The sequence below is a fragment of the Eriocheir sinensis genome, chromosome 69, assembly GCF_024679095.1.
Source record: "Eriocheir sinensis breed Jianghai 21 chromosome 69, ASM2467909v1, whole genome shotgun sequence".
In the NCBI taxonomy this organism is placed as follows: Eukaryota; Metazoa; Arthropoda; class Malacostraca; order Decapoda; family Varunidae; genus Eriocheir; species Eriocheir sinensis.
This window is the reverse complement of record NC_066577.1, coordinates 291,266-304,754: the sequence shown is the minus strand read 5'-3', so window position 1 is coordinate 304,754 and position 13,489 is coordinate 291,266. Positions and strand designations below refer to the sequence as shown.

The 13,489-nt window shown below is 44.6% G+C and overlaps 1 protein-coding gene across 1 annotated transcript in view; it reads right to left on the bottom strand.

Moving 5' to 3' along the window:
- Nucleotides 1–7,273, bottom strand: part of LOC126988351 (platelet glycoprotein Ib alpha chain-like) — a 12,779-nt gene extending 5,506 nt beyond the window's left edge. Inside the window, exon 1 of the mRNA XM_050846409.1 lies at nucleotides 6,346–7,273. Coding sequence (XP_050702366.1) covers nucleotides 6,346–7,183 — 838 coding nt within the window. The 5' untranslated portion in view covers nucleotides 7,184–7,273. The remainder of the gene's footprint in view (nucleotides 1–6,345) is intronic.
- Between the last annotated feature and the right edge of the window lie 6,216 nt (nucleotides 7,274–13,489).

Sequence of the window (13,489 nt, the reverse complement as noted above, 5' to 3'; positions counted from 1 at the left end):
GATAGAAAACTTGGGTTGGTCTCTACTGATGGTCTGATCCTTCTCCTCCAATTTTCCACATACAGAATATACATAAGTGGAAGGAGAGTACAGAAATAACGAAAAATGTGTTCACAAGTGAACGAGATTCGCGCCATGCAAGCAATTTTTTCGACATACATCCCTTGGTTTCCTGGCTGTTTTCTCGGTTTCTGGAGTAGATACAAGGCTGGGATTGATTGCTCATAATACCCTGATCCTTCTTCTCTACTTTGGCACTTAGAGAATGAAGATAAGCGGAACGAGAGTGGAGAAATAAACGAAAATGTGGAGACAGGTGGACCAGCACGGCGAGATGCAAGCATTTTTCGCTACAGACATCCCTTGGTTTCTTGGCTGTTTTCTCGGTTTCTGCAGTGGATACAATGCTGGAATTGATCTCTTATGATACCCTCATCCTTCATCTCCACTTTGGCACTTAGAGATTTAAGATAAGTGGAAGGAGAGTGGAGAAATAAACGAAATTGTGGGGACAGGTGGACCAGCTCGGCGCCATGCAAGCACTTTTCGCTACAGACATCCCTTGGTTTCTTGGCTGTTTTCTCGGTTTCTCGACAAGCTAGAAGACTTGGGTGAGTCGCTTCTGATACCTTCATCCTTCACCTCCACTTTGCTGCTTACAGAACGAAGATAAGTGGAAGGAGAGTGGAGAAATAACGGAAAATATAGAGACAGGTGGACCAGCTCGGCGCCATACAAGCATTTTTCGAAACAGACATCCCTTGGTTTCTTGGCTGTTTTCTCGGTTTCTATAATTAATAGAAGACTCGGGTTTATCTCTACTGATACACTGATCTTTCACTTATACTCTGCTACTTCAAGAACGTAGATAGGAGGAAGGAGAGTGGAGAAATAAGCAAAAATATGGAGACGAGTGGACGAGCTCGGCGCCTTGCAAGCACTTCATGTCAATAGACATCCCTTGATTTCTTTGTTGTTTTCTCGGTTTCTAGTATGAATAGAAGACTTGCATTGGTCTCTACAGATATTCCGATTCTTCACCTCCACTTTGCCACTTACAGCACGAAGATAAGTGGAAGGAGAGTGGAGAAATAACGGAAAATATGGAGACAGGTGGACATTCTCGGCGCCATGCAAGCAGTTTTCGCTACAGACATCCCTTGCTTTCTTCGCTGTTTTCTCGGTTTCTTTATAAGATAGAAAACTTGGGTTGGTCTCTACTGATGCTCTGATCCTTCTCCTCCAATTTGCCACATACAGAATATACATATGTGGAAGGAGAGTAGAGAAATAACGAAAAATATTGTGACAAGTGAACCAGATTCGCGCCAAGCAAGCAATTTTTTCGACATACATCCCTTGGTTTCCTGGCTGTTTTCTCGGTTTCTGGAGGAGATACAAGGCTGGGATTGATCGCTCATGATACCCTGATCATTCGTCTCTACTTTGGCACTTACAGAATGAAGATAAGCGGAACGAGAGTGGAGAAATAAACGAAAATGTGGAGACAGGTGGACCAGCTCTTCGCCATGCATGAATTTTTCGCTACAGAAATCCCTTGGTTTCTTGGCTGTTTTCTCGGTTTTTCGACCAGATAGAAGACTTGGGTGGGTCGCTTCTGATACCTTCATCCCTCACCTCAACTTTGCTGCTTACAGAACGAAGATAAGTGGAAGGAGAGTGGAGAAATAACGGAGAATATTGAGACAGGTGGATCAGCTCGGCGCCATACAAGCATTTTTCGCTACAGACATCCCTTGGTTTCTTGGCTGTTTTCTCGTTTTCTGGAGGAGATACAAGGCTGGGATTTGTCTCCTTTGATACCCTGATCCTTTACCTCCACATTGGCACTTAGGGAAGTAAGATAAGTGGAAGGAGAGTGGAGCATTAATGGAAAATAGGGAGACAAGTGGACCAGCTCGGCGCCATGCAAGCATTTTTCGCTGCAGACATTCCTTGGTTTCTTTGTTGTTTTCTCAGTTTCTATAGTTGATACAAGGCTGGGGTGGGTCTCTTATGATACCCTGACCCTTCACCTCCACTTTGCTGCTTACAGAACGAAGATAAGTGGAAGGAGAGTGGAGAAAAACCGGAAAATATTGAGACAGGTGGACCAGCTCGGCGCCATACAAGCATTTTTCGATACAGACATCCCTTGGTTTCTTGGCTGTTTTCTCGGTTTCTATAATTAATAGAAGACTCGGGTTTATCTCTACCGATACACTGATCTTTCACTTCTACTTTGCCACTTCAAGAACTAAGATAAGTGGAAGGAGAGTGGAGAAATAAATGAAAATGTGGGGACAGGTGGACCAGGTCGGCGCCATGCAAGCGACATACATGCCTTGGTTTCTTGGCTGTTTTATCGATTTCTATTATGAATAGAAGACTCGGCTGGGTCTCTTATGATACCCTGATCCACCACCTGCACTCTGCCACCTAGAGAACGTAGATAGGAGGAAGGAGAGTGGAGAAATAAGCAAAAATATGGAGACGAGTGGACGAGCTCGGCGCCTTGCAAGCACTTCATGGCAATAGACATCCCTTGATTTCTTTGTTGTTTTCTCGGTTTCTAGTATGAATAGAAGACTTGGATTGGTCTCTACAGATATTCCGATTCTTCACCTCCACTTTGCCACTTACAGCACGAAGATAAGTGGAAGGAGAGTGGAGAAAAAACGGAAAATATTGTGTCAGGTGGACCAGCTCGGCGCCATGCAAGCATTTTTCGCTACATACGTCCCTTGGTTTCTTCGCCGTTTACTCGGTTTCTCTACCAAATAGAAGACTCGGTTTGGTCTCTAATGATACCCTGATCCTTCTCCTCCATTTTAGCACTTGGAAAATTAAGATAGGTGGAAGGAGAGTGGAGAAATAACGGAAAATATAGAGAGAGGTGGACCAGCTCGGCGCCATACAAGCATTTTTCAATACAGACATTCCTTGGTTTCTTGGCTGTTTTCTCGGTTTTTGTAGTAGATACATGGCTGATGTTGGTCTCTTTTGATACCCTGATCCTTCACCTCCACTTTGCCGCTTCCAGAACGAAGATAAGTGGAAGGAGAGTGGAAAAATAACGGAAAATATGGAGATAGGTGGACCAGCTCGGCGCCATGCAAGCATTTCTCGCTACAGACATCCCTTGATTTCTTCGCTGTTTTTTGGGTTGTATAATAGATAGAAAACCTGCGTTGGTCTCTACTGATGCTCTGATCCTTCTCCTCCATTTTGCCACATACAGAATATACATAAGTGGAAGGAGAGTAGAGAAATAACGAGAAATGTGTTCACAAGTTAACCAGATTCGCGCCATGCAAGCAATTTTTTCGACATACATCCCTTGGTTTCCTGGCTGTTTTCTCGGTTTCTGGAGTAGATACAAGGCTGGGATTGATCGCTCATGATATCCTGATCCTTCGTCTCTACTTTGGCACTTACAGAATGAAGATAAGCGGAACGAGAGTGGAGAAATAAACGAAAATGTGGAGACAGGTGGACCAGCTCGGCGAGATGCAAGCACGTTTCGCGACATACATTCCTTGGTTTCTTGGCTGTTTTCTCGGTTTCTAGAGTGGATACAAAGCTTGGGTTGGTCTCTACTGATACCCTGATCCTTTACCTCCTCTTTGTGACTTAGCGAACGAAGATAAGTGGAAGGAGAGTGGAGAAAAACCGGAAAATATTGTGTCAGGTGGACCAGCTCGGTGCCATGCAAGCATTTTTCGCTACAGACATCCCTTGGTTTCTTGGCTGTTTTCTCGTTTTCTGGAGGAAATACAAGGCTGGGATTGATCTTCTTTGATACCCTGATCCTTTACCTACACATTGGCACTTAGGGAAGTAAGATAAGTGGAAGGAGAGTGGAGAATTAATGGAAAATAGGGAGACAGGTGGACCAGCTCGGCGCCATGCAAGCATTTTTCGCTGCAGACATTCCTTGGTCTCTTTGTTGTTTTCTCAGTTTCTATAGTTGATACAAGGCTGGGGTTGGTCTCTTATGATACCCTGATCCTTCACCTCCACTTTGAAACTTAGGGGACGAAGTGAAGTGGAAGGAGAGTGGAGAAATAACGGAAAATATGGAGACAGGTGGACCAGCTCGGCGCCATACAAGCATTTTTCGATACAGACATCCTTTGGTTTCTTGGCTGTTTTCTCGGTTTGTAGAATTAATAGAAGACTCGGGTTTATCTCTACCGATACACTGATCTTTCACTTCTACTTTGCCACTTCAAGAACTAAGATAAGTGGAAGGAGAGTGGAGAAATAAATGAAAATGTGGGGACAGGTGGACCAGCTCGGCGCCATGCAAGCGACATACATCCCTTGGTTTTTTGGCTGTTTTATCGGTTTCTATTATGAATAGAAGACTCGGCTGGGTCTCTTCAGATACCCTGATCCACCACCTGCACTTTGCCACCTAGAGAACGTAGATAGGAGGAAGGAGAGTGGAGAAATAAGCAAAAATATGGAGACGAGTGGACGAGCTCGGCGCCATGCAAGCACTTCATGGCAATAGACATCCCTTGATTTCTTTGTTGTTTTCTCGGTTTCTAGTATGAATAGAAGACTTGGATTGGTCTCTACAGATATTCCGATTCTTCACCTCCACTTTGCCACTTACAGCACGAAGATAAGTGGAAGGAGAGTGGAGAAATAACGGAAAATATGGAGACAGGTGGACCAGCTCTTCGCCATGCATGCATTTTTCGCTAGAGACATCCCTTGGTTTCTTGGCTGTTTTCTCGGTTTCTGTAGTGGGTACAAGGCTGGGAATAGCTTCCAATAATACCCTGATCCTTCACCTCCAATTTGACACTTAAGGAAGGAAGATAAGTGGAAGGAGAGTGGAGAAATAAGCGAAATTGTGGGGACAGGTGGACCAGCTCGGCGCCATGCAAGCATTTTTCGATACAGACATCCCTTGGTTTCTTGGCTGTTTTCTTGGTTTCTGTAGTAGATACATGGCTGATAATGGTCTCTTATGATACCCTGATCCTTCACCTCCACTTTGCCGCTTACAGAACGGAGATAAGTGGAAGGAGAGTGGAAAAATAACGGAAAATATGGAGATAGGTGGACCAGCTCGGCGCCATGCAAGCATTTTTCGCTACAGACATCCCTTGGTTTCTTCGCTGTTTTCTCGGTTTCTATAATAGATAGAAAACTTGGGTTGGTCTCTACTGATGCTCTGATCCTTCTCCTACATTTTGCCACATACAGAATATATATAAGTGGAAGGAGAGTAGAGAAATAACGAAAAATGTGTTCACAAGTGAACGAGATTCGCGCCATGCAAGCAATTTTTTGACATACATCCCTTGGTTTCCTGGCTGTTTTCTCGGTTTCTGGAGTAGATACAAGTCTGGGATTGATTGCTCATGATACCCTGATCCTTCGTCTCTACTTTGGCACTTACAGAATAAAGATAAGCGGAACGAGAGTGGAGAAATAAACGAAAATGTGGAGACAAGTGGACCAGCTCGGCAAGATGCAAGCATTTTTCGCTACAGACATCCCTTGGTTTCTTGGCTGTTTTCTCGGTTTTTGCAGTGGATACAATGCTGGAATTGATCTCTTATGATACCCTGATCCTTTATCTCCACTTTGGCACTTAGAGATTTAAGATAAGTGGAAGGAGAGTGGAGAAATAAACGAAAATGTGGAGACAGGTGGACCAGCTCGGCGCCATGCAAGCATTTTTCGCTACAGACATCCCTTGGTTTCTTGGCTGTTTTCTCGGTTTCTAGACCAGCTAGAAAAATCGGGTTGGTCTCTACCGATACTCTGATCCTTCTCTTCTACTTTGGCATTTAATGAACGTATATAAATGGAAACGGAATGGAGAAATAAACAAAAATATGGAGACGAGTGGACGACCTCGGCGCCATGCAAGCACTTCATGGACATAGACATCCCATGGTTTCTTGGCTGTTTTCTCGGTTTCTGGAGTAGATACAAGTCTGGGATTGATCGCTCATGATACCCTGATCCTTCGTCTCTACTTTGGCACTTAGAGAATGAAGATAAGCGGAACGAGAGTGGAGAAATAAACGAAAATGTGGAGACAGGTGGACCAGCTCGGCGAGATGCAAGCATTTTTCGCTACACACATCCCTTGGTTTCTTGGCTGTTTTCTCGGTTTGTTGACCAGATACAAGGCTGGGGTTGGTCTCTACTAGTACCCTCATCCTTCAACTCTGTTTGATTCTTAGGGAACGAAGATAAGTGGAAGGAGAGTGGAGAAATAAACGAAAATGTGGAGACAGGTGGACGGAGATATGTACACACACACACACACACACACACACACACACACACACACACACACACACACACACTTACTCTGATCAGCTCCGCGACGCTGTTGTGTGCGGAACAAGTCCGCCGCTATCAGTGTTGCTGCCACGGCCGTCACAAGGGCGACCAGCACTGCTGTCACCGCTGCCACCAACAAAGGGTCGGGCGCGGGTGTAGTGGCTCGTGTGATGGGCGCGGGTGTAGTGGCTCGTGTGATGGGCGCGGGTGTAGTGGCTCGTGTGATGGGCGCGGGTGTAGTGGCTCGTGTGATGGGCGCGGGTGTAGTGGCTCGTGTGATGGGCGCGGGTGTAGTGGCTCGTGTGATGGGTGGGGGCGCCGTGCAGGTGGGTGGGTTTCGTGGCCAGGACGCTGCGGTAGTGTCTTGATAGGGACACTCAGGTGGTGGTTTCGTATGTCTCCATCGTGACGGGCCGTAACCCACCACGTCCAGACCCTGTAGCTTGTCAGCGGTGACCCAAGAGTAACAGTCCTTCACACTATCACCAAGACGTGCAGCGAACATCACACGGTGCCTGTCATGCACCCTCACCCACAACTTCCACCAGGCGGTTGTGTTGGCGGCGGTGAACAGGCTGTCCTTGGAGAACCACGCGGCCAGCCTCACCGTTGTTCCATTTCGGGTGTCCACTAGGGCCTGCAGACCCACACCAAGGAAGCCTTCCTCGGGCCACAGGTACACGGTCTTATAATAATAAGCATCATTGTCCCTTGTTCCGCCGGCTATGCGCTGCACCTCCCCTTCTCCGAGCACCACGTCCGCCTCCCGGCAGCGCCGTGTTCCCTGGCTCAGCGCCACCACCACCACCAGCAGGAAGAGGAAGACGTGTCCCCGGGGCAGCAGACGTGAGAGACGACCCATCATGGTCTGTGTGTGTGTCTGGGGGCGGCGGATGAGCGAGAGTGTGTGTGTGTGTGTGTGTTTGTATGTTGAGGTGACGAGCGCCAGCGATGAACTCATGAACCGACTCTGACGCGACGCTTTAAGTATGGCGGATGTGCTCTCTCTCTCTCTCTCTCTCTCTCTCTCTCTCTCTCTCTCTCTCTCTCTCTCTCTCTCTCTCTCTCTCTCTCTCTCTCTCTCTCTCTCTCTCTCTCTCTCTCTCTCAATAAGTAAATCAGATACAAACGTTCAGAAAGTAGTTATTGAGATAAAAAATGTAGGAGGAAGTAGTGCGGGGCAGATCCGACATTTTTTACTCTTTTCTCACACACGCCCAGTTACGGCATTGCTGGTCCACTTGTCCACATGTTTTCTCTCATAGCTCCACTCTACTTCCACTTATGTACGTGCTCTAAATGTCAAAATGGAGGGGAAAGATCAGGGTATCAGTAGAGACTAACCCGAGCCTTCTATTCATTCTAGAAACCGAGAAAACAGCCAAGAAACCAAGGGATGTCTGTAGCGAAAAATGCTTGCATCTCGCCGAGCTGGTCCACCTGTCTCCACTTTCGTTTATTTCTCCACTCTCGTTCCGCTTATCTTCATTCTCTAAGTGCCAAAGTAGAGACGAAGGATCAGGGTATCATGAGCGATCAATCCCAGACTTGTATCTACTCCAGAAACCGAGAAAACAGCCAGGAAACCAAGGGATGTATGTCGAAAAAATTGCTTGCATGGCGCGAATCTGGTTCACTTGTCACAATATTTTTCGTTATTTCTCTACTCTCCTTCTACTTATATATATTCTGTATGTGGCAAAATGGAGGAGAAGGAGCAGAGCATCAGTAGAGACCAACCCAAGTTTTCTATCTATTAAAGAAACCGAGAAAACAGCGAAGAAATCAAGGGATGTCTGTAGCGAGAAATGCTTCCATGGCGCCGAGCTGGTCCACCTGTCTCCATATTTTCCGTTATTTCTCCACTCTCCTTCCACTTATCTTCGTGCTGTAAGTGGCAAAGTGAAGGTGAAGAATCGGAATATTTGTAGAGACCAATCCAAGTCTTCTATTCATAATAGAAACCGAGAAAACAACAAAGAAACCATGGGATGTCTATTGCCATGAAGTGCTTGCATGGCGCCGAGCTGGTCCACCTATCTCTTTATTTTCCGTTATTTTTCCACTCTCCTTCCACTTATCTTCGTTCTGTAAGCGGCAAAGTGGAGGTGAAGGATCAGGGTATCATAAGAGACCAACATCAGCCTTGTATCCACTACAGAAACCGAGAAAACAGCCAAGAAACCATGGGATGTCTATGGCCATGAAGTGCTTGCATGGCGCCGAGGTCGTCCACTCGTCTCCATATTTTTGTTTATTTCTCCATTCCGTTTCCATTTATAAACGTTCATTAAATGCCAAAGTAGAAGAGAAGGATCAGAGTATCGGTAGAGACCAACCCGATTTTTCTAGCGGGTCTAGAAACCGAGAAAACAGCCAAGAAACCAAGGGATATCTGTCGCGAAACGTGCTTGAATGGCGCCGAGCTGGTCCACCTGTCCCCACAAGTTTCGTTTATTTCTCCACTCTCCTTCCACTTATCTTCGTTCCCTAAGTGCCAAAGTGGAGTTGAAGGATCAGGGTATCATTATGGACCAACCCCAGCCTTGTATCCACTAGTAACACCGAGAAAACAGCCAAGAAACCAAGGAATGAATATCACGAAAAGTGCTTGCATTGCGGGAATCTGGTCCACTTGTCACCATATTTTTCGTTATTTCTCCACTCTCCTTCCACTTATGTAGGTTCTGTAAGTTGAAAAGGGGAGGTGAAGGATCAGGGTATCATAAGAGACTAACCCAAGTTTTCTATCTGGTTTTGAAACCGAGAAAACAGCGAAGAGACTAAGGGATGTCTGAAGCGAAAAATGCTTGCATGGCGCCGAGCTGGTCCACCTGACTCAATATTATCCGGTTTTTCTCCACTCTCCTTCCACTTATCTTCGTTCTGTAAGCAGCAAAGTTGAGGTGAAGGATCAAGTATCATTAAAGACCAACCCCAGCCTTGTATCCTCTACAGAAACAGAAAAAACAGCCAAGAAACCAAGGGATGTCTGTAGCGAAAAGTGCTTCCATGGCACCGGGCTGGTCCACCTGTCTCCACATTTTCGTTTATTTCTCCACTCTCGTTCCGCTTATCTTCATTCTCTAAGTGCCAAAGTAGAGACGAAGGATCTGGGTATCATGAGCGATCAATCCCAGACTTGTATCTACTCCAGAAACCGAGAAAACAGCCAGGAAACCAAGGGATGTATGTCGAAAAAATTGCTTGCATGGCGCGAATCTGGTTCACTTATGAACACATTTTTCGTTATTTCTCTACTCTCCTTCCACTTATGTATATTCTGTATGTGGCAAAATGGAGGAGAAGGATCAGAGCATAAGTAGAGACCAACCCAAGTTTTCTATCTATTATAGAAACCGAGAAAACAGCGAAGAAATCAAGGGATGTCTGTAGCGAGAAATGCTTGCATGGCGCCGAGCTGGTCCACCTATCTCCATATTTTCCGTTATTTTTCCACTTTCCCTCCACTTATCTTCGTTCTGTAAGCGGCAACGTGGAGGTGAAGGATCAGGTTATCAAAAGAGACCAACATCAGCCTTGTATCCACTACAGAAACGGAGAAAACAGCCAAGAAACCAAGGGATGTCTGTATCAAAAATGGTTTTATGGCGCCGAGCTGGTCCACCTGTCTCTATATTTTCCGTTATTTCTTCTTTACTCCTTAGTGCCAATGTGGAGGTAAGGATCAGGGTATTAGGAGATAAATCCAGCCTTTGTATCTCCTCCCAGAACCGAGAAAACAGCCAAGAAACCAAGGGATGTCTGTATCAAAAATGGTTTTATGGCGCCGAGCTGGTCCACCTGTCTCATATTTTCCGTTATTTCTCCACTCTCCTTCCACTTATCTTCGTGCTGTAAGTGGCAAAGTGAAGGTGAAGAATCGGAATATTTGTAGAGACCAATCCAAGTCTTCTATTCATAATAGAAACCGAGAAAACAACAAAGAAACCATGGGATGTCTATTGCCATGAAGTGCTTGCATGGCGCCGAGCTGGTCCACCTATCTCTTTATTTTCCGTTATTTTTCCACTCTCCTTCCACTTATCTTCGTTCTGTAAGCGGCAAAGTGGAGGTGAAGGATCAGGGTATCATGAGAGACCAACATCAGCCTTGTATCCACTACAGAAACCGAGAAAACAGCCAAGAAACCATGGGATGTCTATGGCCATGAAGTGCTTGCATGGCGCCGAGGTCGTCCACTCGTCTCCATATTTTCGTTTATTTCTCCATTCCGTTTCCATTTATAAACGTTCATTAAATGCCAAAGTAGAAGAGAAGGATCAGAGTATCGGTAGAGACCAACCCGATTTTTCTAGCGGGTCTAGAAACCGAGAAAACAGCCAAGAAACCAAGGGATATCTGTCGCGAGACGTGCTTGAATGGCGCCGAGGTGGTCCACCTGTCTCCATATTTTCAATTATTTCTCCACTCTCCTTCCACTTATCTTCGTTCCCTAAGTGTCAAAGTGGAGTTGAAGGATCAGGGTATCATTATGGACCAACCCCAGCCTTGTATCCACTAGTAACACCGAGAAAACAGCCAAGAAACCAAGGAATGAATATCACGAAAAGTGCTTGCATTGCGGGAATCTGGTCCACTTGTCTCCATATTTTTCGTTATTTCTCCACTCTCCTTCCACTTATGTAGGTTCTGCAAGTTGAAAAGGGGAGGTGAAGGATCAGGGTATCATAAGAGAGTAACCCAAGTTTTCTATCTGGTTTAGAAACCGAGAAAACAGCGAAGAAACTAAGGGATGTCTGAAGCAAAAAATGCTTGCATGGCGCCGAGCTGGTCCACCTGTCTCATATTTTCCGTTATTTCTCCACTCTCCTTCCACTTATCTTCGTGCTGTAAGTGGCAAAGTGAAGGTGAAGAATCGGAATATTTGTAGAGACCAATCCAAGTCTTCTATTCATAACAGAAACCGAGAAAACAACAAAGAAACCATGGGATGTCTATTGCCATGAAGTGCTTGCATGGCGCCGAGCTGGTCCACCTATCTCTTTATTTTCCGTTATTTTTCCACTCTCCTTCCACTTATCTTCGTTCCCTAAATCACAAAGAGGAGGTGAAGGATCAGGGTATCAGTAGAGACAAACCCAAGCTTTGTATCCACTCTAGAAACCGAGAAAACAGCCAAGAAACCAAGGGATGTCTGTAGCGAAAAATACATGCATGGCGCCGAGCTGCTCAACCTGTCCCCAGTTTTTCGTTTATTTCTCCACTCTCCTTCCACTTACTTCGTTTCCTAAGTGCCAAAGTGGAGGAAAAGGATTAGGGTTTCGGTAGAGACCCGCCCCATCCTTGTATCCACTCCAGAAACCGAGAAAACAACAAAGAAACCAAGGGATGTCTGTAGCGAAAAGTGCTTCCATGGCATCGAGCTGGTCCACCTGTCTCCACATTTTCGTTTATTTCTCCACTCTCCTTCCACTTATCTTCGTTCTGTAAGCGGCAAAGTAGAGGTGAAGGATCAGGGTATCAAAAGAGACCAACATCAGCCTTGTAGCAGCACTCAACATGGCTTCAGACCAAACTTATCTACTGAGACTGCTCTCCTACAAGTTTCTAAAAGATTTATGACCTGGACAAGGAAATATGTCTTTTAACTCTTTGCGACCTATCTAAAGCTTTTGATAGTGTCTGCCATGACATTCTACTCAGAAAATGCAATGAATTAGGAATCTGACATATTTTGGTTTGAAGATTATCTATGTAACAGGACTCAGTCTGTGCGAATTGGTGGAAATTTGTCCTCTAGACTACAAGTATCTTTTGGAGTCCTGAGGATCCATTCAGGGCCCATTGCTATTTAAGGTTTATGTAAATTACCTGTCACAAGAAATTAATGACTGTTTTGCTATTCATTTTGCTTACGACACTCAATTCATTCTTACTGGAAATTCTGAAAATCTATCTGGTAATTCTTTGAACAGGACAGACGTTAGAAAAAATTAAAAACTATTTTAATAGGAATGGTCTCTTGCTGAACTCCAAAAGACTCAATGTATATTTCTAGAGCACAAAGCTCTGATACCACGAGTACCGGATAACACCACACTCAAAGTAGGGGTGCCTTAGTTAAGCCCTGCCAAAATGTCGAGACCTTGGGGCTACATTTTGACAGGAACATGCTGCTTGATACGCACGTGACAGAAATTACTTAAAAAGTATCTGGCATGCTTATGTACATAAATCGCCTTCAAGACTTGCTCAGGAGGGAGGCCAGGTTAAGTACAGTGGTTCAGACACTTGCTCCAAGTCACCTTAACTATGGGATAACTGTTTGGGGCACCACAAATATCACACAGCTGAGAAGGATTCAAAGGATACAGAATTTTGCTGCAAAAGTGGTTACTGGAGGAGCCAAGTTTGACAGTGTAACCAAAATCTGATATGAATTACAATGGCCAAATATTGAACAGAAGTGCATTTTTGAACAGTGCATCATAGTATTCAAAGCACCGAAGAAACATTTTCCCGGAGGACAATTCTCTTTTCCACGAGTAAGACAAATAGTTGACACAAACACTGGACTAAAAACTCTACTCTATGTATAAAAACTCACACACATTGAGTCCCGATCTATTACAGTCAGAGGGCCAAGAATATGGAATAGTCTCCCACAAAAGTAAAGAAATGTTAGAGTTTGAATGGCTTTAACGTCTACCTGAGGAAACACCTCTAGCACAGGTAACTAATTGCTCTGATTACTCTCTTATTAGACTTTATCTTATAATGTTTTACATGATGTCCTGGATATTAGTCCACGCTTTCTTTTTATCAGCAATTATATTCTAGTTATATTTAAAAAAAAGAAAATTTCATCGCACTCTCTGTATCTTGCTATGATCAATAGTTTTAAGCCTGTAAAGAACAACCATTGTATAAAATGGAAATAAACATACTGATTCTGATTCTGATTCTCTCTCTCTCTCTCTCTCTCTCTCTCTCTCTCTCTCTCTCTCTCTCTCTCTCTCTCTCTCTCTCTCTCTCTCTCTCTCTCTCTCTCTCTCTCTCTCTCTCTCTCTCTCTCTCTCTCTCTCTCTCTCTCTCTCTCTCTCTCTCTCTCTATATATATATATATATATATATATATATATATATATATATATATATCTATATATATATATATATATATATATATATATATATATATATATATATA